Source organism: Mya arenaria, chromosome 17 (assembly GCF_026914265.1).
Source record: "Mya arenaria isolate MELC-2E11 chromosome 17, ASM2691426v1".
In the NCBI taxonomy this organism is placed as follows: domain Eukaryota; kingdom Metazoa; phylum Mollusca; class Bivalvia; order Myida; family Myidae; genus Mya; species Mya arenaria.
This window is the reverse complement of record NC_069138.1, coordinates 46828633-46853852: the sequence shown is the minus strand read 5'-3', so window position 1 is coordinate 46853852 and position 25220 is coordinate 46828633. Positions and strand designations below refer to the sequence as shown.

Below are 25220 nucleotides of genomic sequence, written 5' to 3'. Positions count from 1 at the left end.
AACTGGATAACCCAAAACCGAGGTTTTCCCCACTTTTATGCGTTACATTTACTTGTCCGCTATTTCCTCACTGGACCGAGAGTTAAGAAGCTCAGTAAATGCCTTCATAAAAGTGCCACTGGCATCCTCGCTAGAAAACAATCATATCAAATAACAAGAGCACTACAAGCGTATGCCAACAATCTTCTACTTTTCTCAGTTGGTCAACGGTCATAATCAAACATATTGCCAGATTTACAGGCATTGACACTCTAATTTGTTTTGTCATTTGTAACATATGTTCTAAGTTTCAAGTCAATATTTTTGACGTATGTATGAGTTAGGGCCTATCGGCAAGGGTTCAAGTTTTTGCAAGACTCCACCGATGACGACAACATATGTGCTATGACAATTTCTTTACTTGCCTTGCAAATGAGCTGGTTTCCAGAAACTAGACTTTCAATTAATATTCAAGGGCATTAAATAAAAAATTCTTTATTTAAGCTTTTAGTTTACATTTAATCCAACATAAATAAAATCTTGTTAACAATCAACACCAGACATAAAAAACATGGTACCCCAGATTTCACAACCATACCTGCCAAGTTGTTTCTGTAGGTCAACCATGTATTGCTGAGACTGTGAGGAAAATGTCATCTGGGCCTCAATGAAGTCATTCAAACATCGCAGGTGGTGCGCCTGGAATACAGGAGGGATTTTATAAGGCTATCTACAAGGTTTGTTCTTAAGTGAATCAATACTTCTATAGATATAGCATTTCTGTAGGCATGTATTACAAGCACCGAGAGAGAAATGTCAACTGAGCCTTGAGAAAGTCATTCAAACATCGCAGGTAGTATGTCTGGATAAGGATAGATAATGTTGTCGGCTCGCCTCTCACGCAATGCCCGTCCATCAGTGGCCCCGAGAGAGAAATGTCAACTGAGCCTTGAGAAAGTCATTCAAACATCGCAGGTAGTATGTCTGGATAAAGATAGATAATGTTGTCGGCTCGCCTCTCACGCAATGCCGTCCATCAGTGGCCCCGAGAGAGAAATGTCAACTGAGCCTTGAGAAAGTCATTCAAGCATCGCAGGTAGTATGTCTGGATAAGGATAGATAATGTTGTCGGCTCGCCTCTCACGCAATGCCCGTCCATCAGTGGCCCCGAGAGAGAAATGTCCACTGAGCCTTGAGGAAGTCATTCAAACATCGCAGGTAGTATGTCTGGATAAGGATAGATAATGTTGTCGGCTCGCCTCTCACGCAATGCCCGTCCATCAGTGGCCCCAGAGAGAAATGTCAACTGAGCCTTGAGAAAGTCATTCAAACATCGCAGGTAGTATGTCTGGATAAGGATAGATAATGTGGTCGGCTCGCCTCTCACGCAATGCCCGTCCATCAGTGGCCCCGAGAGAGAAATGTCAACTGAGCCTTGAGAAAGTCATTCTAACATCGCAGGTAGTATGTCTGGATAAGGATAGATAATGTTGTCGGCTCGCCTCTCACGCAATGCCCGTCAATCAGTGGCCCTTCCCAATGACTCTACCACACACACTGATGCTCAATATGGTATATTGATTTGTTGGATAATTACTTAAGGATGGCTATCGTTTTCCAAGTTCAAACTCCTACATGCTATTTTCTTTTTCCTCACTTGTTCAGAAAACTGTTTGATAACCCATTTAATTATCAAATCCAAACAGGCCATAGAGGCCCTAGTATATGAGTGAGGTCTTTCAGAGTATTGATAATATGCTATACTTTAGAGTACTTGTTCAAAATCTTGAAATCTCACATGTGCTAGTGAAAATCTCCTGTAGATCACTACCTGCAGGTCAAACTGTGACTTTCACAGAACCCTCTAACTCCCTACCCAAGCACAACCTCTTATTTCTATCCCCATTCCAACCCAATATTTCTATCCAACACTCCCCCTAAACTCACATGTGTGCTGGTAATTCCCTCCAGAAGCAGCTTTGTGATCTCTGCTTGCCGGTCAAACTCTGACTGGGCCTGTCTCAGATCCGCCTCCGCCTGAAATATACAATCACATGCATTACAAGTCTTTTTTGGACATTCCAATTCTGGATTTTCCAAATTTACAACTTTTATATAAACTAGGCTAAAAATAACTCTATTCTTACACTACTTAGAACTGAATGTACATTTTTAACAATGGCTTCCTCCTATTTATGTAAGTACTTCTTCAAAATATGGACACGTTGCACCAATAATTCTAGACTCTTGTTTACAAAAACTACCATTTCAGATGGAATATATTTGAAACTGTTTATGTGTGGGATGGAAATGCAGGGGTTTATATACCATCAAAACACTAAGCTTCTTGTTTAGGTTTTGCTTCTTGTATTATTGTTACAATACATTGTGAATACCGACCATTGTGTTAAAAAAATTATTGCATTATCTGTGGATTTATTGACTCCGTTGGGATAAATGCCATATAATGGGGTCATTGGCATTACATTGAAATATTGGACCAAACTGATATTACAGGGTAATTAATGAAACAATTTTGTACCATAGAATGAGACTCCTCACATATTTCAGGCTAATTAGGTGTTTCTGTTATAAGTAAACAATGTCAAAATAACTAGAGCTGTCAGTGGATTAACAAATACCCCTGAATTCCGCCAAGACACCAGGATTGGCAAACTATTTCTTTGAAAAGAGGACATAACTCTGAGGTAATTGTACACTGCATTTCCACTTATCCTGCATTAACCTGTGGGTGTAGTTTAATTAAAATCCATTGAGTAATTAAGAAGTGATGCTTTTGACAAAAAAAGTGACAAAGGGCAATATCTCTGTAGCTAGCCGCAATAGAGTTATGGTTCTTGTTCACTGCACTTCCTTTCATTGTATGAAGTCAAATTAAATTCCATCCAGTAGTTTTCAAGTTATGCTTCACACAAGAAAAAGTGACAAAGGGCAATAACTTTGCAGTTAGCTGAAATAGAGTTATGGTTCTGGTACACTGCACCTCCTCTCATTGTGCTTCATCAAAGTATTAAGTTTATTTTTGCTCCGGACAAAGAAAAGAAACAAAGGGCAATAACTCTGTAATAAGCTGAAATACCGACATATTGACCGACAGACCAACCACAGGGTGACTCTAGTATACCCCCTCAAACTTCGTTTGACGGGGGTAAAATCACATTCAGCCTATAATGCACTAATAAACATTTAGTCCCGGGCTGGGCAAAATATTGATTGGTTTAACGATGTGGGGGTAAGATTGAATCTGGGTTTGTAGCAGAAACAGCTAGCTCAAACTATGCAAAGCTCACTAAAGAAGAGTAAAATTCTTTAAGGTTTTAAAACAGAGCTGCAGCATGCTTTCCCAGCACAGTAAATGATGATTAATTATGATGGAAACCTGGGCTATTCTTCATGCATCACATAACAAGAGCACCACATGCAAATGCCATCGATTGTCTGTTTTTATTCTTTATAAAAAGAGACAAGAAAAATATTTAGCAAGAGGGATTGGATTGGAACTTTTATTGCTATAGCCTAAATTGAACACAAAAAAGAAACCATTTTTTCCCTTGAACAACATGCCCACATCACAATAACAGTTGACTATATCTGACTTACTTTTGCAATCACGTCATCCTGAGAGGGCAGGAAAGAAAAGGAGAGATATAGTTGATTAAATATTTAACATTCTTAAAAGCTTTTCATATATTTTATTGGTTATGAATTCCATCAATATATTGCACATAATTAAGAAAGTTTTAATTATTTTCGAAATATACTTATTGCAAGAAATGGTCAAAATATTTATTTTGAAAGAGTTATACAAGATTATGTGACAACACTTAAATATGTCAATAATAAGACAAATTTGTGTCATGTAGCATGCTTAAGCAACCAAAAATATTGTTATTCTTAATAAGCATTCTTTATTAATATGTTGATATGAAATGAAGACATGCCATGCATTGTAGTGACAGTTTTAACTTCAAACTACGCACATGTTGTCATGTATTAAAATATGTTTTAGCATACACATTCTGATTGTCCAATTAAGAATTGATTATGGGGCCATGAGAGCACGGACACCAGTGCAAAAATAAGGGCGCATGAGTTGAATCGCGGGGTCTTTTAAGGACACATATATTGAATCGCGGGGTCTTTTAAGGACACATATATTGAATCGCGGGGTCTTTTAAGGACACATATATATCTATTTTTTTTGTATAATTTACTGATTATCAGTCTTGACTCATGTAATATATAAGAATAATCATTACTCATTATACCCTATATGTGACAGCCAATCAGAACACCTTTCAATAAATGTCACAAGTAAACTAAGGGAGAGAATTCCTGACATCTAATGGCAGTACTAACACAACAATAAGCACAGATATCATGCAAACACAGTCCACAATGAGTAAGAGTCTTTTTCACATATTCAGTCTTTACAAATCCAAGGCCAAACTGGCATAACAGACTTTAAAGTAATAGTGTGCCCAAATAAATTTCAAATTTGAGGAAACACTGAACTCATTTAGTGAATTGACCAAGGAACCAATATACTAATCTAAATGACTTTAGTAGGTAAAAGATTAAGAATGAAAGTGATCAAAATGTGTTATAACAATCAAGAGATATACTGGATAGTGTCTCAACTAAATTCTTGTACGTTCTTAAGCATGACAAAATAAATGAACCGCAACAAGCAAAAGGTCTCATGGTAAATACGTAAGCAGGAAATACGCAATCAAAGCTTCCCATTACAAAAAATAGAACGACAGCACCCTGCCTTGCATTCTTTGAGGTTCCAAGCTTGCAGTGAAAGCCCTGTGATGCAACAGGGACACAAATCAAATGTCTTTTTACCTTAGCTATCGTCAGCCTTAATTGAACTCAGGGCTGGTGTGGCATTTTTTGTCAAGGGTACTTTACAGTACTTATATTTATGTGAAATATGTCATTCTCGAAACTGAAAATTGTACAATAAGACCTCTATCTGCTTGTTGTGGGTCACACAAAAAGAAATGGTAGTATGTAGAGTGTGTTTGCACAATATAAGCAGACCTCCAGGGCGGCGTAGGGGTTATCAGCCGGCAGAACAGGGGTTTGGGCGCCGCCAGACTTGGGAGGCAGAGAGAAAAACGTACATACCACTATCATCACAATACAAAATGGATATTCTCATACATAGAAGAATAAAATAATGGTACATCAGTGGCATAAGTTTCAAGATCTGGAAATAGGACGGTATAAAGCCTTTTCAGGGTTATAATTGAAATCACAGCTCAAGGGCTGAAACCATTTCGGTGAGGGGTTTCGGGGCGACTGTAGGCACTCCCTAAGGATGAAAGGGGGCGAAGTCCATAGAGGGAGAAGCAAAACTTGCTTTAAAGACTCTCCTTGCTTCAAATTTGAAGAAAACTAATGTGGCAAAATAACAAATATAGAAACAACCAAAAACAACCATACATCCTTTTTGAATAAGTTAAACAGAAGTTTTAAAAAAAATCCTCAGAAAACTGTGAATCCGGGGAAAAACACCTGATTATATAAACATTGCTTTAAGCCGCAAGAATCCCAGCCCTGGTAGGGAGAATTTTGAAGGCGTGTTTATCAAACAGAGGGATATCGTATCTGTGCTAAATACAGCTAAAGTAATATATCAAGGTACAGGAATGTGACCCCATAAACTCTTCTCTGGGATTTTAAAATCTTTGACAGTTAACAGATATTTTTCTCACAAAGAGCAATTAAGTGCATTTTTTCATGAATTTCTTTCTGCTATTTCATTTGAAATGTTGCAAAGAAGCTATATAAATTTTTTTTAGACAAAATACTTCTTGGTTATTTCACTATTTGAAAAAAGGGCTCTTAGATGTGATGCAATGTTAAAAATACCATGAAAACCTGTCTGAGCACCATCTAGTGCCTTAAATAGACAAGTTACGGTTTAAAAAGAAATTCATAAAGATAAACTCTGAATAGTAGGATGCAAATATCTACACATAGTTATGCCACTGATATATCCGTATTATTATTTGTACTAGCCCCCTGCAAATTCACTCCACTTTTGATAAAAATACTGCCAATGAACAGGATCCCTTTGTCAATCTCAAGGTATCAAAATATACAGAGGACAATGACAATGGAAAGCATATTATTTGCTATTCCTTGAAATAGAGCATCCAAAAATCACCCAACAATGTATAAATATTATTACAAACATCTAAATGTCAAAAATCAACTGATGAGACCACAGGGGGGCAGAAACAAATTATTTTTTCTAGCCTATAGAGTACATATAATTTGTTTCTGCCACCTGTGGTCGAGACAACCATATGGAAATGCTTTCATATTTACAACGTTTCATTTAATGGATAATCAATGATTAACATCAAGAAAAAAATGTTTAAAAAATGGTGTTTGGTCCTCAACCAGACTGCCAACAAAAATACTTAATAAAAAAAATTCAGAAAAAAAAAAACTATTTCATTTCTAGACACTTTTTTACAGAATATTGGAAAATAAATAGCTCACATAATCTGAATGAAGACCAGAGTATTATGTTTACAACAAGTAAAGCAAAGTCACACGACTTAAAGAAGTCACGTGACTTGGTCACATGACCAAAGACTAAAAACAAAGTCACATGACAATCACGTGATCACAAACCTCCATCTTGGCATAGGGGTTATTGGCCGGCAATGCATGGCCCTAGTGTTGTTTCGTTTGAAGAGGAAAACAGCATGGCAGTTAGTACAAGAACAACCAGCAAGGCACGAAACAGTCAAACAAGATCAGTCCATTACTGACAACAGGGAGTACTTTGCAGTTTTGTTTTCAATATGCGACACAGAAAATACAACTACATGTAAATAAATTGTGCCTGATAATCTTAAATGTATTCTTATTCTTTATTGACAGAATAGCCAGTGGCTACCCTTTTTGATAGTGAACAATCACCTAAGAAATTATAATTTATGAAGCTAAATATGCTTCTTTTTTAAACTATAATATTCCCAATTCCAAGCTATGGTGCATTAAGTTTAGATAATTTGAAATCCCACATTCTAAAACAAGAGCATAAGTGAAAAAACATACAAAATCCCCCTTCCAAACCAGATTGTGATTAAATCTTTAAAACCAATGTGCGAAAATCAAAATCTTCTAAACTCCAGTGGGAATGTTAACCTTTTCAAAACCACAGAAATAGTTTTGAAGCTATTGAAAATCCCCCTTCAAATCTGAGCTACACAATTTTTAAGCAAAAAAGGAAATCCACTTTCCAAACTTATGGGTGATAAACAGGAAATCCAAACTCCTTCAAATCTTTAGTGCACTATATTTTGATTAATATAAGCAATCCCCTTTCCTAATATAGGGGTGTTATTTTTAGATCATAGGAAATCCCATTTTCATCCTCGAGTGCCAACATACCTGGGTTTGAGAAGCAACATGTTTGGCCTTTCGAAGACGGCTTTTACACGAGTCTAAGTCCAAACGCTTTGTTTCGAGAATTTTCTTTTCTTTCTGTATAAAATAGAAAATATTCAATAATGCAATTGAAGAAAAATATAACAATGACCTGAAGAACATAAGCATTTGTGTAGAATTAAGAATAATTTTTAATCCTCTCAATCAAATTAAATATCTATTACATTTTCCTGTGTTTACAGATATTTATCAATGAAAAATAACTGCATTATTTTGATATTCATTACTGTTTTAAAGTGGTCTCCTCAGATCTACATACCAAACCTGATGCGACACAGGTCGTAAGAAAAGCATCCTATCATAATATGGTTGCCTTTCTGATGCCCTGTATCACATTGAGTTTTTTGTGTATTGACACATTTCTCCATGGTCTCTGCAGATTTACACACCAATCTTCATGTGATACTTGGCATCAGAAAAGCATCCTATCATAACATCCTATATTTGTTTTTGTATCATACCATGATGGTCTTCATGTCTCCCTCGAGGAAGTTCTGCAGGGGTTGTAAGAAATTGTTGGCTGTTGAGGTCACAAACTCCCTGTAGGCATTGCCGATAAGGATCTGAGTTTGACCGGACTTCACCAGCGCATTGCCTGGAAACAGAGTCACATCATTTCATTAAATATAGATTATACTGAAAGTAGTAACATAGTTATTGTTGTTCATGGTATAAGTACCAGGGCTTCTAAAAACCGGCAATTTGCCGGTCTGGACCGATTTTGACCAAGCCAGACCGATTTCAGTTTCAATAAGTGTGAAAAAAATCGGTCCGAAATTTTCTCATTTTTTTTATAATTTCGGTCCAAAATGACTAGGCTAGTAAAAGTTGCAGAAATTGTAATACACGTTGTCGCCGGGTCCAGACCGATTGTCGCCAGGTCTGGACCGATTGAGGTTCCAAAGTTTTAGAAGCCCTGATAAGTACAAACTCCCAATACGCTCCGCGACCAGAATCTTGGTCTAACAAGAGTTCAACAGGGCCTTGCCTTGAAACAGAATCACAGAAAAGCTAAGTTGAAATTATTGGGCTTGATGGCCTTACACACTAACAGTGTACAAACTAACCTTGACCTGACCTGACCTGACTTCAAATATGCATACTCTAGAAACAGAATCACTCTCAGAGTTCTCAGTAACTATAAAATTAGTTTAGTTAATTTTCACAGCTATTTATTGACATGAAATCCTTGTAGATTTCAATTTTATTCGGGTTTTAAACTGATTAGGTTTGCACTAATTTAGTTGTCAACCTATTTGACATTTCACATTACTGTGTTTTAATAAATATTGAAAATACTGCTTTTCTTTCGTGTAAGCAGTTCTCCCTTCAGACAAAAAGGTGCTGGAATAATAATGCTGGAATAATAATGATCCTTTCTGCGATTTTCTTATGTTTCCTAGATTCTGACCAAGAAATAGTTCTGGTTTTGTTAAACGGAAAAGGAAAGCAGCTAACTGTCATTGTTCGTGTCTTGAGCTATCTCATCAATATATCTGCCAAGGAAATGGGCACTAATGATAGGCACTTACATCCACAGACCACAAAATAACTTTGGTTGGCTGCTTGAAGCTTTTTACACGACATAAATATGATTGTTTTGTCTTCCCTGTGTGAGTGCAGCTAAATCATAAAATATCAGAGAACAGTCCTCAAGTGCTTTCCCATAAAATGCACTCATTGCAGATGTCATTTGTTGTGTTCATATATCAGAAAGGCAGACTCGATTTTCCACCTGCAACAGATCACTTTGGAAGCTTTGAGGATGAAGGTGTAAACTGTAGCATAAATAATATACTGTCAAACACCATGCCATTTTGAAATAGCTTAGGCCTACAAAAACGTGTTTGTTTAGGGAAACATCCCCAAAATTACTAGGTAGGGTAGGTAGAGATTTTATCTTATTCTTTTATTTTTTTCAATTGAATGAAGGGTATTGCACTTACATGTATAAGTGAAAATCCCAACTTGCCCTAAAACTTTAACCTGCCTTAAAACTTTAACCGAAGTCAATCAGGGGCCATAACTTGTATAAAGGATAATATGGAGTTATGTAACCTCATTGTGTGATGGCCCTGAACATCAGTGTGAAGAATTAAGTCAATTGAAGGAAGGGTATTGGATTTGTAAGTGAAAATCCCAAGTTGCCCTTAAACTTTAACCGGACGCCGACGGCAACGGCGACGCCAGGGCGAGTAGTATAGCCCTCCTTAATCTTCGAAAAGTCGAGATAAAAATGGTTGGTATTGAATAACTTAGGTAAGGGTCTACATATTGTGACCAAACTTGGTATAAAGGAAGAGTTTATAGAGACCTTTCCTAAGATTGTGTTTTGGGCCCTGAGAGTTATGGTCTAGGTCAAGGTCACTGGTGCTAAAAATAGAAATATGGTTAGTACTGAATAACTCAAGTAAGGGTTGACATAGTGTGAACTAGCCTTGTATATAGAACAAGTTCATGCAGAGCTTTCATGGATTGCCTTTTGGCCCCCTAGGGTCAAGGTTACTGTTACTAAAAATAAATTACTGTTTCAGTTATGGTTGACATACTGTGACTAAACTTGATATGTAGGTAGAGTTTATGGAGGACTTCCATGGGATTGTGTTTGGGGCCTAAGGATCAAGGTCACTGTTACAAAAAATAGAAGAAAGCAGTTAAAACTGAGTCTCTTCTGCCAATCATTAAAAACCTGGTTTTGTCACATAGCAATTCTTGTTCACTTTTTAATTTGATTGTTTTATTGCTTTTGACAGGCACATATTACATCATTATTGTATTCTTGTCTAAAAAGCGGCGTAGTCGAGCGTGCTGTCATACGACAGCTCTTGTTTTTTATTATTATTATTGTTTGGAAAAAATAAGGTTGGCTGCTATTATTTGGTAGGGTTATGTTTTTTAAGCCTTATACAGTACTGAATTATGAAAAAATCCTTACAACCCACAACAGGTGAGGTTAAAACAGCTCATGGAAAAAAAGCTCTGAATTATGAGAACTGCACCACAGTTCCCCACATCAGGCCAGGTTGAAACAGCAACTGTTAAGAAAGCCCTGTATAATGAGACCCATTCCATACATCAGGCTACACTCAAACAGCTACTGGTAAGAAAGCCCTGGATAATGAGACCCATTCCACACATCAGGCTACACTCAAACAGCTACTGGTAAGAAAGCCCTGGATAATGAGACCCATTCCATACATCAGGCTACACTCAAACAGCTACTGGTAAGAAAGCCCTGGATAATGAGACCCATTCCACACATCAGGCTACACTCAAACAGCTACTGGTAAGAAAGCCCTGGATAATGAGACCCATTCCACACATCAGGCTACACTCAAACAGCTACTGGTAAGAAAGCCCTGGATAATGAGACCCATTCCACACATCAGGCTACACTCAAACAGCTACTGGTAAGAAAGTCCTGGATAATGAGACCCATTCCACGCATCAGGCTACACTCAAACAGCTACTGGTAAGAAAGCCCTGGATAATGAGACCCATTCCACACATCAGGCTACACTCAAACAGCTACTGGTAAGAAAGTCCTGGATAATGAGACCCATTCCACGCATCAGGCTACACTCAAACAGCTATTGGTAAGAAAGCCCTGGATAATGAGACCCATTCCATGCATCAGGCCAGGTTCAAACAGCAAGTGGTAAGAAAGCCCTGGATAATGAGACCCATTCCATGCATCAGGCCAGGTTCAAACAGCAACTGGTAAGAAAGCCCTGGATAATGAGACCCATGCCATACACCAGGCTAGGTTCAAACAGCAAGTGATAAGAAAGCCCTGGATAATGAGACTTATTCCACACATCAGGCTATGTTCAAACAGCAACTGGTATGAAAGCCCTGGATAATGAGACCCATGCCACACATCAGGCTAGGCTCAAACAGCAACTGGTAAGAAAGCCCTGGATAATGAGACCCATGCCACACATCAGGCTAGGCTCAAACAGCAACTGGTATGAAAGCCCTGGATAATGAGACCCATGCCACACATCAGGCTAGGCTCAAACAGCAACTGGTATGAAAGCCCTGGATAATGAGACCCATTCCACACATTAGGCTAGATTCAAACAGCTACTGGTAAGAAAGCCGTGGATTATGAGACCAATTCCAAACACTAAGTTAAGTTCAAATAGTTACTAACAAAAAAAGCCCAGCATTTCCAGACCCACCCAAACAGAACTCAGTTGAAAATACTACTGGTAAGAAAGCCTTGGATTACGACAATATGAGCATCAAACTGCTATACAATAGTCCAAAACTAGTCCACATTCATACAGTAGAGCCAGACTAGCCAATGTTCCTTGGCAATAAATCTATATCTGTTAATGTTCCAGAAGGATTTTCCACTTTCTAACCCTCCCAATGGAAACTACAAATTATATCTGTCAGATGAACTTACACCCAGCGGTCTAAAGATATTCCCTTGGTGATATCCTGCTGAAATAGGGTGGCTGGACAATTCTCTACTCTATATGCAGTATAAATGGTACTGACATGGAAAACCTTTTATCACAATAAGCATATTTAGTGGTCTATATTACATTTTGTCCAATGAGACAGCAATATTTCTGAAGATTTCCCATACATCTAATTCAGTAAATCAGCAGTCAGCCGTTATTGTTTTTAATATGGTTAAGTAGCATATATAGATAGTGGCTGGCCCAATTAGTGGGTTAGTTACACAACATAATTTAGACCACTAAAAAATAAAAGATTGTTAGTATGAACATGTGACTGTATTGCAACAAAACTATTTACTTTCGTAAGTACATACGAACAATTTTTAACTATTTCTGAAAGTTTTACTTTTAAAACTTCTGTCTGGAGGAGACACCCCTTTATTACACAGTATGTCTTTTACAATTACTTTAAAACAACATCAACTACTATAGTGTTAATATTTAACATTAAATGAAGATAAAAAATTTTGTTCAAGCTGGACAGACTGGGCAAGGAACTAGAACCATTATTGGACTACATTACTCTCTGACTGGTATATTTTTGGCCATATACAGAACTTATTAGAAAGTGCACAAAAGCTACCGCTATATTTTGCCACAAACAGTAATCAATCGTTCAAACAGGCCTTATGGGACACTCCACTATTCAAACTATACAACGAGATAGAATAAACGGCCCACACAGATCACAAGATTTTCCAATATCCGTGAAGCTTTTATTTTATGGGATTTTCCTGAACAGTATCCGAGACGCTTTTTTTTATGGGAATGAGCAGAAAAAACAATATCCAGCGACGTGACTTAATCTCACAAGTCAGAAATTAATGATATATTCTTCATGCTTTGTAAGGGATGGCAGTTTTCATAATAATGATCCTATACCATTGTAGAAGTTAGTTTTCTATGGAAATACAAATGACACACAACCTGTTCAAAGGAAGAGACATATACCCAAAGCTTCAACAGCAGAAAAAGCACTGGAACATTACCTTTTCTTGATCATTAGACATAAATTTTCTTGACTAAGTGTAGATGATTGGGACCTATAATTGCCTCACAAAATGCAACAGCCAGTATCATAGACAAAACTAAGTTGTGAAACAAGTTCTCTAATCATTGCTTGATATGACATAATTATGTCAGTACCAGTCCTGCTTTCTACTTTGCGAACATGCATGATTCATATACCATGATAAATAAGTCAAGAGGCTTCTGTCATCAAGGAAAAAAAGCAAGATTCTCAGATATATTCCTCATACTTATAAATTTAGGATTTATTATCACATGACCGCATTATTGCACAAAGTGGTTTATTTCATGCATGTGACAATTATTATTTAGTTATCCGAAAACCTTGAAATGGTTCCAAAGCAACAAGTTTGTCACTGGGTGCTCGACTCTGAAAAATAGGTGCGGTAAATCCATGGAACAAATTGATGCTCCTCATACCCCCCCCCCCCTCCCAAAAGTAATACAAGGCTACATACTTAAACATATGTCTCAGGGTATATGATGTATATTTCTGCTTCACATCGTGTTTTAATACCAATGTCAATTGCTTTACAGGCCTAGTTTAAGGAATGTTTGGCATGATAATCCCCTGCTGTGCATATCCTGCTTATTGCACTGGTGTCACAGTAGGGGCCAATTTCCTGTGTATTCGTTTATTGGCTCAGGACTATTTAGGGTCCATTTCTAAAATAAAACTTCCAAAACTGCACAGCAGGATACTCATATTGGAAATCTGATAAGGCCTAAAAAAAAAAAATGTCTGTTTCCTGTAACCCGACCGACCGTAATTTTTTACCGCCGACCGCAATTTTTTTATGCCCCAAAATTCGAAAAGTCAGATTTTTAGCGATCTCTGGCCTATGATGACAACGATAATTTAAATATTTTGGTAGTGTCCGAATCGTTGCATAGTTACAAACGTTTCCGGTTTGGCAAGTTGAAACAATGGCAAAAACCTTAATGGCTGTGACATTAAACTGCAGGGCTTTCAATTGACCCGATCTCCCGGGTTTTGACGCACAGGAATCGTAAATGACCCGAAATCAACGCATCATCCATTTGTAATATGCATCAGTTTTGACACGGGATATTTCGGTGTGAGAGTCGGTATCATCTGAAAGGAGCCTCAATGCATGATCTGAATGTTTGTTTAACCCGCAAGAGCAATTTACACCCGAAGTGACAAGTGATTATCGATCTGGAATCTGATCGGTAACCTTGTCAATTAGCAGCACTCAAACTCAATGACGTAATATTAACTCCGCCCATTATGCAAATTAACGGATACCTTCCACTTTTTCGCTAAGTGCAATGGTTTTGAAAAACAACAATGCTAGGATATATTTTGTTCATTTATTTTAAGTTTTTTTTTATTATTTCTCCAGTTAATTAAAAAATATTCTTATAAGTTTTTAATGAGTTAACAGAAAAATAAACATTTTTCATACCACATGGTCTAAAAAGCACGGAAAACAGGAGCACGCTAACTTCCTGTCAATTTTAATGAAAGTGAAAGGAGAACTACGTAGATCGTTGTCAGTGTTATAGTTTAGTTCTATCACGGACCTGGTTTATAGGTCCGTGGTTTTATAACAAAACTGTTATGGTTTTGCCATTTATGAAAAATACGATGTTGCAATACTGGCAATAGGAACGTTAAATGTTTTTGTTTACTTCCGGAAAAAAAGATAAACCTGAAAGTGAAAGTTAAAGTAAGAAAGATGTCGTTGCAACTAAACAATCGCTGGTGCATATTGGAATTTGACAAGGATGCACTGGATTACATAACGAAGATGCATTAACTAAATAATATGTTCGTCAGAGTCAGAACATATTTTACCAAGTTTTGACTCTGGGAATGTTTTAACCCCCGTAGTCCAGAAAAGGAAAAAACAACAGGGTATTCTATTGAAAGTTACATTGATTATCGTGCTTGAGATTTTTACAGAATGAACAGTGGATCTAATACAGCAGATCTTTTTAAAACACTGAAAATTGTTAAAAAAAAATAAGTTGTGAAAACTATTTAAGGTACTGTACGTGTACTAGTTTTGCTGTTTTACTGTTTAAAAAAGAAAATGGTATTACTTTTTATTAGTCAGTCTAAGCTTTTTTGATACTGATTTTAGGCTATTTAAACATATTCCAGTCCAATCTGTTATTTTACACTGTTCGCTGTCGAGTCAACAGGTAAGGTTTAAGTGTCCAAGCAGTGAACAGCGTAGACCATGGGGCTACACTGGTCCCAAAGATCTGTACAATTCTGACAGCCTCTAAGAGTTAAATGGTTTAGTCATTGATTCTAGTCATTTATCAATCGAAGTATTGATTTATATAAAATTATGTTTTGTGGAGATTCTTGCCTGTTCTTGTTGTAACAGCATTTTATTTTATAATAGTTGTCATGTACATTTAATTGTAATACAACTTGATATTATTACACAGTCTATCTTAAAATAGTCTGTGCAATAATATCATGTTTTATTATTAGAAAATGTATGCATTTTGAAAGTTTTGTTTAAAACATTTGCCAAAATTAAATTGTCTAAATGTTCTTTGATTCACTCTTTCACTGGGTTATATTTGCAAAGTCTAAAGATGAACTGCTTCCCTGGTGAACATACTGACAATGCTCAAAATTGCACATAATGTTGCCACCACTGGGAGTCGAACCCATGGCTTGCCCTTCAACAGGATGCATTCTACAACTGAAATACATGTACCATGGCTAAAAATAACTGATAAACAATGCTGTTTCTTTGTCAAGCTTCACCTATATATATACATGGGTGAAAGTTTTCAGTATTGATACTGAATTCAGTATTTTGGAAAATATTTATCCTTTATAATGTATTGTGAAAATGGCATTTCCCTATGTAAACACCCTATTTTCAGTATTTTGAAAAATTCAAACTTTCACCCATGTATATAGATGTGAAAAATCACTTAGTCTTGATTTATTACAATGATGATGTATTTTATGTTTTGATGGCTGTCAAGCTAGCAGTTTTAGCTTTTAAGTGGCAGAAAGATTGAATCTATATATCACACTGAATTCTTATTAAAATAATTCACCTGAAATAAACTTGAATATTGGATCATTATGACATTTAAAAAAAAAAAAAAAAAAAAATCCCTACCTACCGACCCATCTTTTTTTCAGCATGTTACAGGAAACAGACATATTTTTTTTTAGGCCTAAGAGGGATCAAGGCAAGTAGATTAAGAACAATAAACAGAGGTTGTGTACTGTACACAGTTTTTTTGGGGAGGGGATGGGGGATTGGTCACTTATATAAGGCTCAAACTAGGCCTTTAAATACTGTAGGTAGTTTTATTCCAAATAATTTATGGCCAATTTTGCAAGGTTTTATAATTTACGATCCCTTTGTATAATCACATGAAAACAACAGTTATTCAATAAATTTGAAAGCTAATAAAAAATTGAACCCTTTAAAATTGCATAATAAAGGCCAATATAAATTAGTTGCTAGATTTTCATCCAATTTTTTTTGGTTTAAATGGGGGCATTTTGTTTTTTATTTTTCTTAAGCAACTGCTTCACCATTGAATATGTGTTCATGTTTGTTTTTATTGAAAAAGGGACCATATACATGTGTTTCTAAACAAACTACCATCTCAATCATAACAATTTTTCTTTTTTACATGTGAATGTAAGACACTGAAGGTATAATTAAACATGGTTCCTCAACAGTACCTGACAGAGAAGCAAATACAGAGGCTAGGTCAACATTTTTATTTCAGTCAATAAATTTTAAGGGGCGGCGAAAAAAAAAAGAGGGGGCAAGAATCTAACAATAAGTTTATAGTCCCCTTACAGTATTCATCAGAAGAAATTTTGAATGACCCAAAGGACTGGTAGTAAATGATCTCTTAATCAACCATAAATACAAGATCAATACGTTTCCATCAAGTTAGGTACCAGAACATTTTACTGGTATGAAAAAAGAGCCAACCTTTCTTTATCTTCAATAATTAATCAAATCAATGTCTAATTCATTATATATTTAAAAAGGTGGAAGTGAAACAGTCCTTAGTGCTTCTAGTTTCCCTGTTATTGAGAACATCTTTTGCTCGCCTCATATTTTAGTGACAAAAGGTTTTGATGCAACTGAAACACAATCGTAACATACATGTATGACATGGACAAAAGGCTGACCATTTAAAATGTATTCAAATTATTAAAACAGCAGTCTCTGAGTGTTGTTGTGACACTTCATGACCACTAGCTGAGGTGTAAGCTGTTTTCTGTCCTCAAAATTCATAAGGAATTCTAAACAAACAAACAATAAAAAAACTATGCTGTGGATGAAACCAATTTTTTCTCTCCATTTAATAATTTTATAAATAATAATTTCTATACTGCATGAAAATAACACCATACACTAAAAGCATACAAGAAAAAACACAATTGCTGAAGGTTGTATAATTATGAACAAGAGTGCTGCAGAGCGAATACCAATGCTAGTTGTTTTTTCTGTCAAACAAGGGGAATATCTGAATATAATTATTAAAGCCAAAGTTATGCATCTCACTACATAAGAATGTGCATATGGTCTCTGGCAACATTTGTACTAAGTTCAATTTGAATATCTTGAATGTTTTTGAGTTATGGCCAAGGGTAGAGTTAACAACAAAGCCTATCACAATTGTCACTATCACAATATTCCAACTTTCATTCTTTAAAACAAGGTTGCTTGTATGGTTGTTTCTTTCTGACAGTTTGATGTAGTAGACAAACAGAAACAAATTAACAACCAATAAAAAAGGAGAGATAATTATTTCTGCAACTCAACTATTCTCAATAGAATTGCCTGTTTGATTAGAAAGTCACAAAAATAGTTGCTTAAGACCATCATTCAATTAAAAAAATTACAAATTATATTTGTTAATGGAAAACTGGGGAAAGGAACTAGGGAGATATTTACACATTCAAATGTCAGAAGTTACAATTGTAACAGCAGTTCAATAATATTTTCTGTAAACAAATACAACCTCTGAAAGAATATTACTGTATCTATTTATTCAGTATTGTCAGACAAAGGCTATACATAGCTTAAATTACACTCTTGTTGATAATTCCCAACAATAAATAAACATTGACTTGGCTTCTAGATACATAACTTTAATGACAAATTTTTCAGAATAACATAAGGCCTATAAAAAAATATGTCTGTTTTGGGTAACCCGACCCTACCTATAAAAATGCGCCGACCCTAACTATTTTTTTCTTTTCTTAGCAAAAAAATATTTGTTAGCCAATAGAGAGTTACGAAGGGCGGATAAATGCAGATTTTAATCAGTTATTGTTTATATGATAAAAGAAAGTCAGGCAATGACAGTAATGTAGGAAAGACTGCCTTTAAAAAAAAAAAATAGAACAAAATCCCTACCTACCCTACCTAGAAATTTTGGGAAGGTTACCCTAAACAAACAATTATTTTTTTTTGGCCTAAACAGGGATTTTTAGTCTGAAACTCACACTATTTAACAATTTTGAAAATTCTCAGAGGTTTAATGAGGAATGTTATAGAAATGTTAATGTCTCTATCAATGTTGTTACAAATTATATTTATAATAATTATTTTGCATTAAATGTTGGGCTTTTTCAAATTCATAAGCAGGGACTGGAATTTGGCTGTTTCCTAATTGAAAAAAAATATGCTTTCCCCAAGTTTAGACATACTTTATTTATTTATTTTTTATAACTAAAACATTGACTCCTTGTTTGTACTAAAGTTAAAGGTGTGGTTGTTAGTGATTGTGTGTCAGCCTTCCATCATTTGAATGTATGATCTTGATGTGCATGCCTCAAACATTCATCTAAATAAGACTTTTTGAACAAGCCTGAATTCTTATACCACTGCTTGGCATTACACTTTTGAACAAGCCCTGCTATACTGAACAAGCCCTGCTATATAAAACCCAGAATTTGAGGAAGCCTGGAAAACATTATACCAGTGAAGGGCATGTGCTCATTTTGACCACTGCTTAAATATTCCCAATTTGAAGTGTCTACAAATTCAAATTTCCCAATTTGAAAAGGCCGAGCCCCAATTTCCGCGGTAAAAAATGACCCGGTAATGTTCACATGTAACTGTAACATTAACTTGGTAATCTTATTAAATAAATTTAAGAATTATGTATTGCTTTATAACATTTTTTTTTTATTTTAGATGATAATAATAACAACAATAAGGTAATAGTTACTACAGTACTTTGTACATTAGATTTCATTCAACTGTGCCTGACTGATAAAGAAAGTGAAAACTATGTTGATTTAAACTGAATGAAAAAGCTGCTTAAAGGTATAACCAAATCAATATTTCCATTTCCTGGCAAGTCAATCTGTCACTGCCCTGTCATTCATGTTATAAGGGTTAACGCTGAATCATTCATGAGCCATGCATTACTTCAAGACATGATGGAAAAGCCATTAGTTTGAAAATCTCTGATTAGAATGGTGTGATATGAATTAAATGTTGAGTGCTTCTGATCAATTTACTACTTTTTTGGGCCTATAATATGACAAGATATGATATTCCAAGGTAAAAATAGAATTAATATCCTTTTACAATTAACATGTATAAAACTTGCATCAATTTATACATGAGACTTTCAGGACTTGACCTAGCTAGACTACTTACAAGCAAACTAGTGACAATTTATAACTTCGTTTGAAACCAAAACCTTTAAAAGAGACAGACATGTCTAATGCTTCATGTACATTTATTGCAATGGAAAAATAATTTGCTGCTCTGTAGTGCTTATGACTGTGTATTATACTTTTGCCGACTTTTTCTAATCCTATCTAACCATAATCTGTCCCAGGACCAAACTCCTTCGCCATGTCAACCATTACCCTTCCCAGATATTCATAGACATTGTTCCTCGCGGAGGGCCTTTCAAGTATACAAAGAAAACTCTTACAACTTACCATAAGCTGTCCCTGGCCCAAACTCATTCCCTGCATCGACCATTACCCCTCCCAGAGATTCATAGACGTTGTTTCTGTCTCGCTTCCTTTTATCAAGTTTCTCATAGAACATCTCCTCCATCCTTATGTCTGGGAGAAAAGAAAAACAAATATTAAAGAACACATATCAAATATTGTAAGTGACTATTTAATTGCAAATTTTTATAACAACACAGTTATTATTACACAGTTATTATTACTACTTGAAGAACAGTGGAACAAATAGCAGTGTAAGAGAGACCTTAACTTCCACATTTCAGCAAAAACTTCCAAATTTTCTGGGAAGGAAGTTCATACACCCAATTTCATAGTTTTTAATGGAAACCCTGGTGGATCCCTTTGAATAACGTGAAACTCCCATCATCAAAATCTTATTTATTGCAATCATACAAAGTTAAAAGATATTACTAATGCATAAGAGGCTTCAAACAAGCAAAAGTGCCACCCTATGAGTATGGCGTCCTACACTGCTATTTGATAGAAATGAGATTATCTCTTTAAAATTCCATCATATTTAAACCAGAGTGTTGTGTAGCAAACACAGATGCTGCCTTGTCAGTTGATGTTTTCCAGATGGACAAGACACATAACTCAATCATTACTACACATGGATGTGTTGTACACACTTTTCATGTGTGTCATGTCTTTGGCAATATTTGTACTAAGTTTCCAGGGGTGTAGAAATGGGCCGGGAGCCGGTAAAATAACCCGGTTACTTTAGCATCTCCACCCGGCTAATTTCCCCGCATCAACAAAAATAAAATCTGTTATTTTTTGTCATGTCTGTTCTGTTTACATCCGTTTAAAACCCTGATTGTTGGTATTGTTTATTTTGCTTTCCGCGCGTTCCGACTACAATACAGCAATAGCTCGATATGTGACGTCATTAGTCGCATCCCCCTCTGGGATGTTTTTCAAGTATTAGGTTTGGGTTTCCCAGTGTTCCGAATACAATAACATTAGCTCGATACATGACCTTATTAGTCGCATCCCCTCTGCGGATGTTTTGAAATAAATATTTTTTTCCAGACACAATAAAGCGTAGTAAGTATGCAACATACGCATGTTAAACTTAACCAGGTGTAAACAAAATGAACAAGCTTGCGGTGATGTCACTGCTCAAAATAATCCATTATTTTGATGAATTTTACACGTACGTTGGGTGAAATTTAGTACGCTTTAAATGTCACATAGTGTCCAGATATTTCTTTTGGTTATTAAAATGGAATAAGTTAGCTGCAGGTGAAATATCTAGAACCACAGAAAATGAAGTTAGATGTTTAATTTTCAGAGGTTAATAGTGATTCAGTGGCTGAAAGTATATAATTGGTAGAGAAGAAATTACATATTATTATTAGGAGGGAATAGCTAGCAAATGTCAAGGCATGTGGTCTGGAATGTTATAATATTATCCTGAATCTGAATTTGACAGTAGTTTGGTTCATTAGTTAGCCCTGACTGGTGGGTGGGGGGGGGTAGTACTCAGTTTCAGTATCATATTATAGTACATTTATGTTAAGGTTCCCTGTTACAAAATAAACATGCACCAGAAGACTAGAATGTTTGGTTAAAAAGGCTTAAATTCATCCCACAAGGGGCGTTGCCCCTTGACCCTAACAGGGGGAGGACACCCAGACCCCCCGCCTACTTTTAGGATATTCCCTGCTACTTGAATTAATTTCTACACCCCTGAGTTTCAGTTTAATATCTTGAGCGTTTTGGAGGAATGACTAATGTGAAAGTTTTTGCACACAAACATAGACAACAACACAAAGGTTATAACAACAACTTGACTAAAAACCCAGAAAGCTGCAGAAATAACTTACTTGGATTTGGTTGGAGCAGAGCTTCTGTAGACTTGAGTGTCTTCTCTGTCCATACCCGTGTTTTCTCTGAACGATTTACCAGATTCTCAAAGTGAGCATCTAACTCAGTCTTCTCAGCTGAACCCAACTTTTCTTCTGTGAACTATGTGAACATATTTATATTTTAATATGAATTGAGCCTGGCAATTGAACCAGTGGCTAGAGAAACAAGCTTGGCTCTAAAGCAACTGCAAAATTTACTGATTCAACATTATTAGTAAAATTCTTGTAAATGGGTTCATCACATGACATGATTTTTCATCACACAATTTTGAAGTGTTCAAAGTGCATTTTTTGGAATTTCATTTTCACATTTGAAAAAGTATATATGTCTTTTGTCAATTTGTCACTAAATGGGGCTGAACTTTGGCCCCATAATGGTAAGGAAATAGACACTACAATGTTAGATGTATTTTGTGACACAGTGTTGTCTGTAAATTATTTGCAGAAAACATCATGTGACATGTATTGTGTTTGTGTTGTCTTTTCATATGTTGGATAAAATCAGGAATTATGTCAAACTGAATGATTTTATGTTTGACCAGTATGAAGATGGTTTGAATTTTTTCTTTCACAAAATTGATTTTCATACTTTTAAAAAAATCTTGAAACTTTTGATGAACACAGATCTGCATATATAGGCTAGATTTTTAACCTTTCAAGAAATCAAAATAATAATGAAATAGTCAGAGCATGGGAAGTATTAAACTATGTTTCATACACATGATTCATGATTTAAAAGCAAACTTAAGAATTTACAGAGGCCTTCAACACCATAATTCATGTTAATTTACATTATTTTAATACTTTATAACATATAAAACTTGTTTTAACTGAAAACAAGGCAATCTGACAAATGTTTGCAAGGACACCTGACTTCAAGAAGGGACAGTAGATTTTAACTGTAGCCTTGTCTCAAAGTTTGTCAAGTGAAGTCAGCGGCAAATGCAGTCAAGTTTTGCATCCTTATAACTATGAATCAGGTGCTCAGTGTTTTATACACATAAATTGTACTTGTTCTTTAAACTGACAGATGATATTGAACTAAAACAAACTGACACCATTTTTTGAGTCACAAAATCCAGCTCTTTGTTAAGTCAACTTCTAAAATAATTTGATTATCAATGGTGATTTGGGCAATTTTTAATGCTTATTCAATGTTTGATATTCGCACAAGGCAAAGTGAATTAATAAGGATTGCTCAAATTCTGGATTTTATACATATAGTTTGTTGTTGTTTTTTTAAAGTCAAGCACTAGTGTAAGAAATTGGGATTGTTCATTCAAAAAGTCTTATTTCAATTATTGCAGTAATATAGCCAGTGTAGGTAATTAGCAGCCTTGAGGTATGATAAGACTCAACAACAACATTAAGTTGCTGACTGATTTCTTGCACATGTTTCTAGTCCTGTCAATAATATTGTCATCAGTTACTATTAAGCACATCAGATTGAGGATTTATAAATTTGACAAAATGCTAGGAATTGGGTTAAAAATGGTAGTATTAGGTTTCAACAGCCAAATATGTTTGTATATACTCAATGTTTCATCTATCGGTGTATACTGTCTATCGATGTAATCCGAAACATGCCGAATATCGATCACGTGAACGGGTACCTGCACTTCGTAATTGTTTATATTCATTCGAGAGAACTGTCAGCTACAAACATTTAAAGATCATGTCGTTTCTACGCGTAAGTATTCCCTCAAAATAAAAAAAAATATACGTAATTACATTTTTCTATATTCTTATTCAACTTTCTAAATGTAAGCCATTGCTATTGCTAGAATCTAGCAAAACCCAGATCGGATTTTCCCGATTTCATCTATTTATATATGCTGATGACGTCACTGACAGGTGCTTCTTAACAATGTGCATATTCGCGGTCACGTTACCTCCATGTTTGGTATTGTTATCTACTGAAAATGTCATATACACCGGTTGATTGTACATACGTCACAAAATAAAATGGCCGACCCCTATGTCAACAAATAGGTCAGGTGTCGGACATATACTATAGAAATACTTTTATGGCCACATAATTTTAAAAGTAATTAAATCCTCAACATATATGTATTAAAAAATATACATCTATATCAACTTCGATTTTACAATAAGCAAAGGAAGTCTTAGTACACCGATAGATGAAACACACCGGCTACATTAAGGGACTATAATTAAAGTTTTTCTCAAAACAACCTAGTCCAAATAATTGTACGTTGGCGGATTTTTTTTAGATTTTTGATATGGCAAATCCTTCACGTACAAATTGTTAAGTATCAAAAGTGGGTAGTTGTTCCGATCAGGATTCCGGGTTAAAGCATATAGAGTCTATAAAATATCATAAAAACAAGAAATATTACCAGATAATGTAATTTTATATTAGTTCCGTACACAAAAAAATAAATATCCAACTTATAATTATGAGTTTGGCGACTTTTTTTCATTTCATTCTGTCAAAACATAACGATATATACATGAAGGGCACCTGCAAGGCTTCAGGGCACAGTTTTAAATCGCTCGGAACATTTCGGCCATGGCCGAGTTGTTACGATTGTGTAACGAGGTCTATCTCGAAGCTTTGTCGGAGGAGGCCGAGTTATTACGATTGTATCGAGTTGTTCCCCTTCGCATAATTGTTTTCTATGTCAGTCAACTTTCGTTTTAGTGGAAAGGTAAACAACTTGTTTTAATGCATTAAATGCTTGTTTAGTGCAAAATAACATTACACTTACATTGTAAAGTATGAATATAACTCTTTATGATCAATTTCAACCATAAAATACTTCACTTAAAACAATTTCAATATTTTTGGCAATGTCTGTTATTAACACCCCCGTTTTTTGCACATTCCCGTTTAGACGTTAGGGATTGGAAGAATCCTGTATAACACGTCTATTATTTTAGACTAAAAACAACCCATTAAATTATGCTGCATCTTTCCATAACTGTTTAGCTGAAACCCTGCAGATGGGTTGACACTGCATTGATCTGTGTTTTAAATGGAAAATGACATTACTAATTAATTAAATAATTGAGAAATGTCAAAAATCAATGACGATGAGAAAATGACTCATTTAAAATTTCTATCAATTATAGGTTAATTTTTACTTCAGATGTATAAAACTTAACTATACCTGCACAGCTCTGTTAAAAACAGTGCCGGCTGAGCCTGCAAAACGTTTTAATTTTCCTCCAAAATTCGCGTCCATTTTTCTGTTGATTTACAATTCACTTCCGCATGTGTAGAGGTGAATATTTTAATAATATTAGTCTGAACTTCGGAATATCGCCTTCAATTGTTGTAATTGAAACCTTTATTTAAGATTAACTTTTTCTGAAAAATTGGCAGTAAATAAAAGGATATTCTTTTGATTTTTTTTTTTTTATTAT

General features: G+C 35.4%; 1 protein-coding gene across 2 annotated transcripts in view; it reads right to left on the bottom strand.

The window, feature by feature from the left end:
- The window catches only part of LOC128223645 (endophilin-B1-like), a 34187-nt gene extending 9087 nt beyond the window's left edge, over positions 1–25100 (bottom strand). Inside the window, exons 1-8 of one of the 2 annotated variants that reach the window (XM_052932919.1) lie at positions 24965–25100; positions 21789–21930; positions 19924–20052; positions 7941–8074; positions 7423–7515; positions 3601–3618; positions 1927–2016; positions 578–678 (exon numbers count right to left, since the gene is read on the bottom strand). In XM_052932919.1, coding sequence (XP_052788879.1) covers positions 578–678; positions 1927–2016; positions 3601–3618; positions 7423–7515; positions 7941–8074; positions 19924–20052; positions 21789–21930; positions 24965–25039 — 782 coding nt within the window. In that variant the 5' untranslated portion in view covers positions 25040–25100. The remainder of the gene's footprint in view (positions 1–577; positions 679–1926; positions 2017–3600; positions 3619–7422; positions 7516–7940; positions 8075–19923; positions 20053–21788; positions 21931–24964) is intronic. The other variant, XM_052932920.1, reaches the window with a different exon arrangement.
- Between the last annotated feature and the right edge of the window lie 120 nt (positions 25101–25220).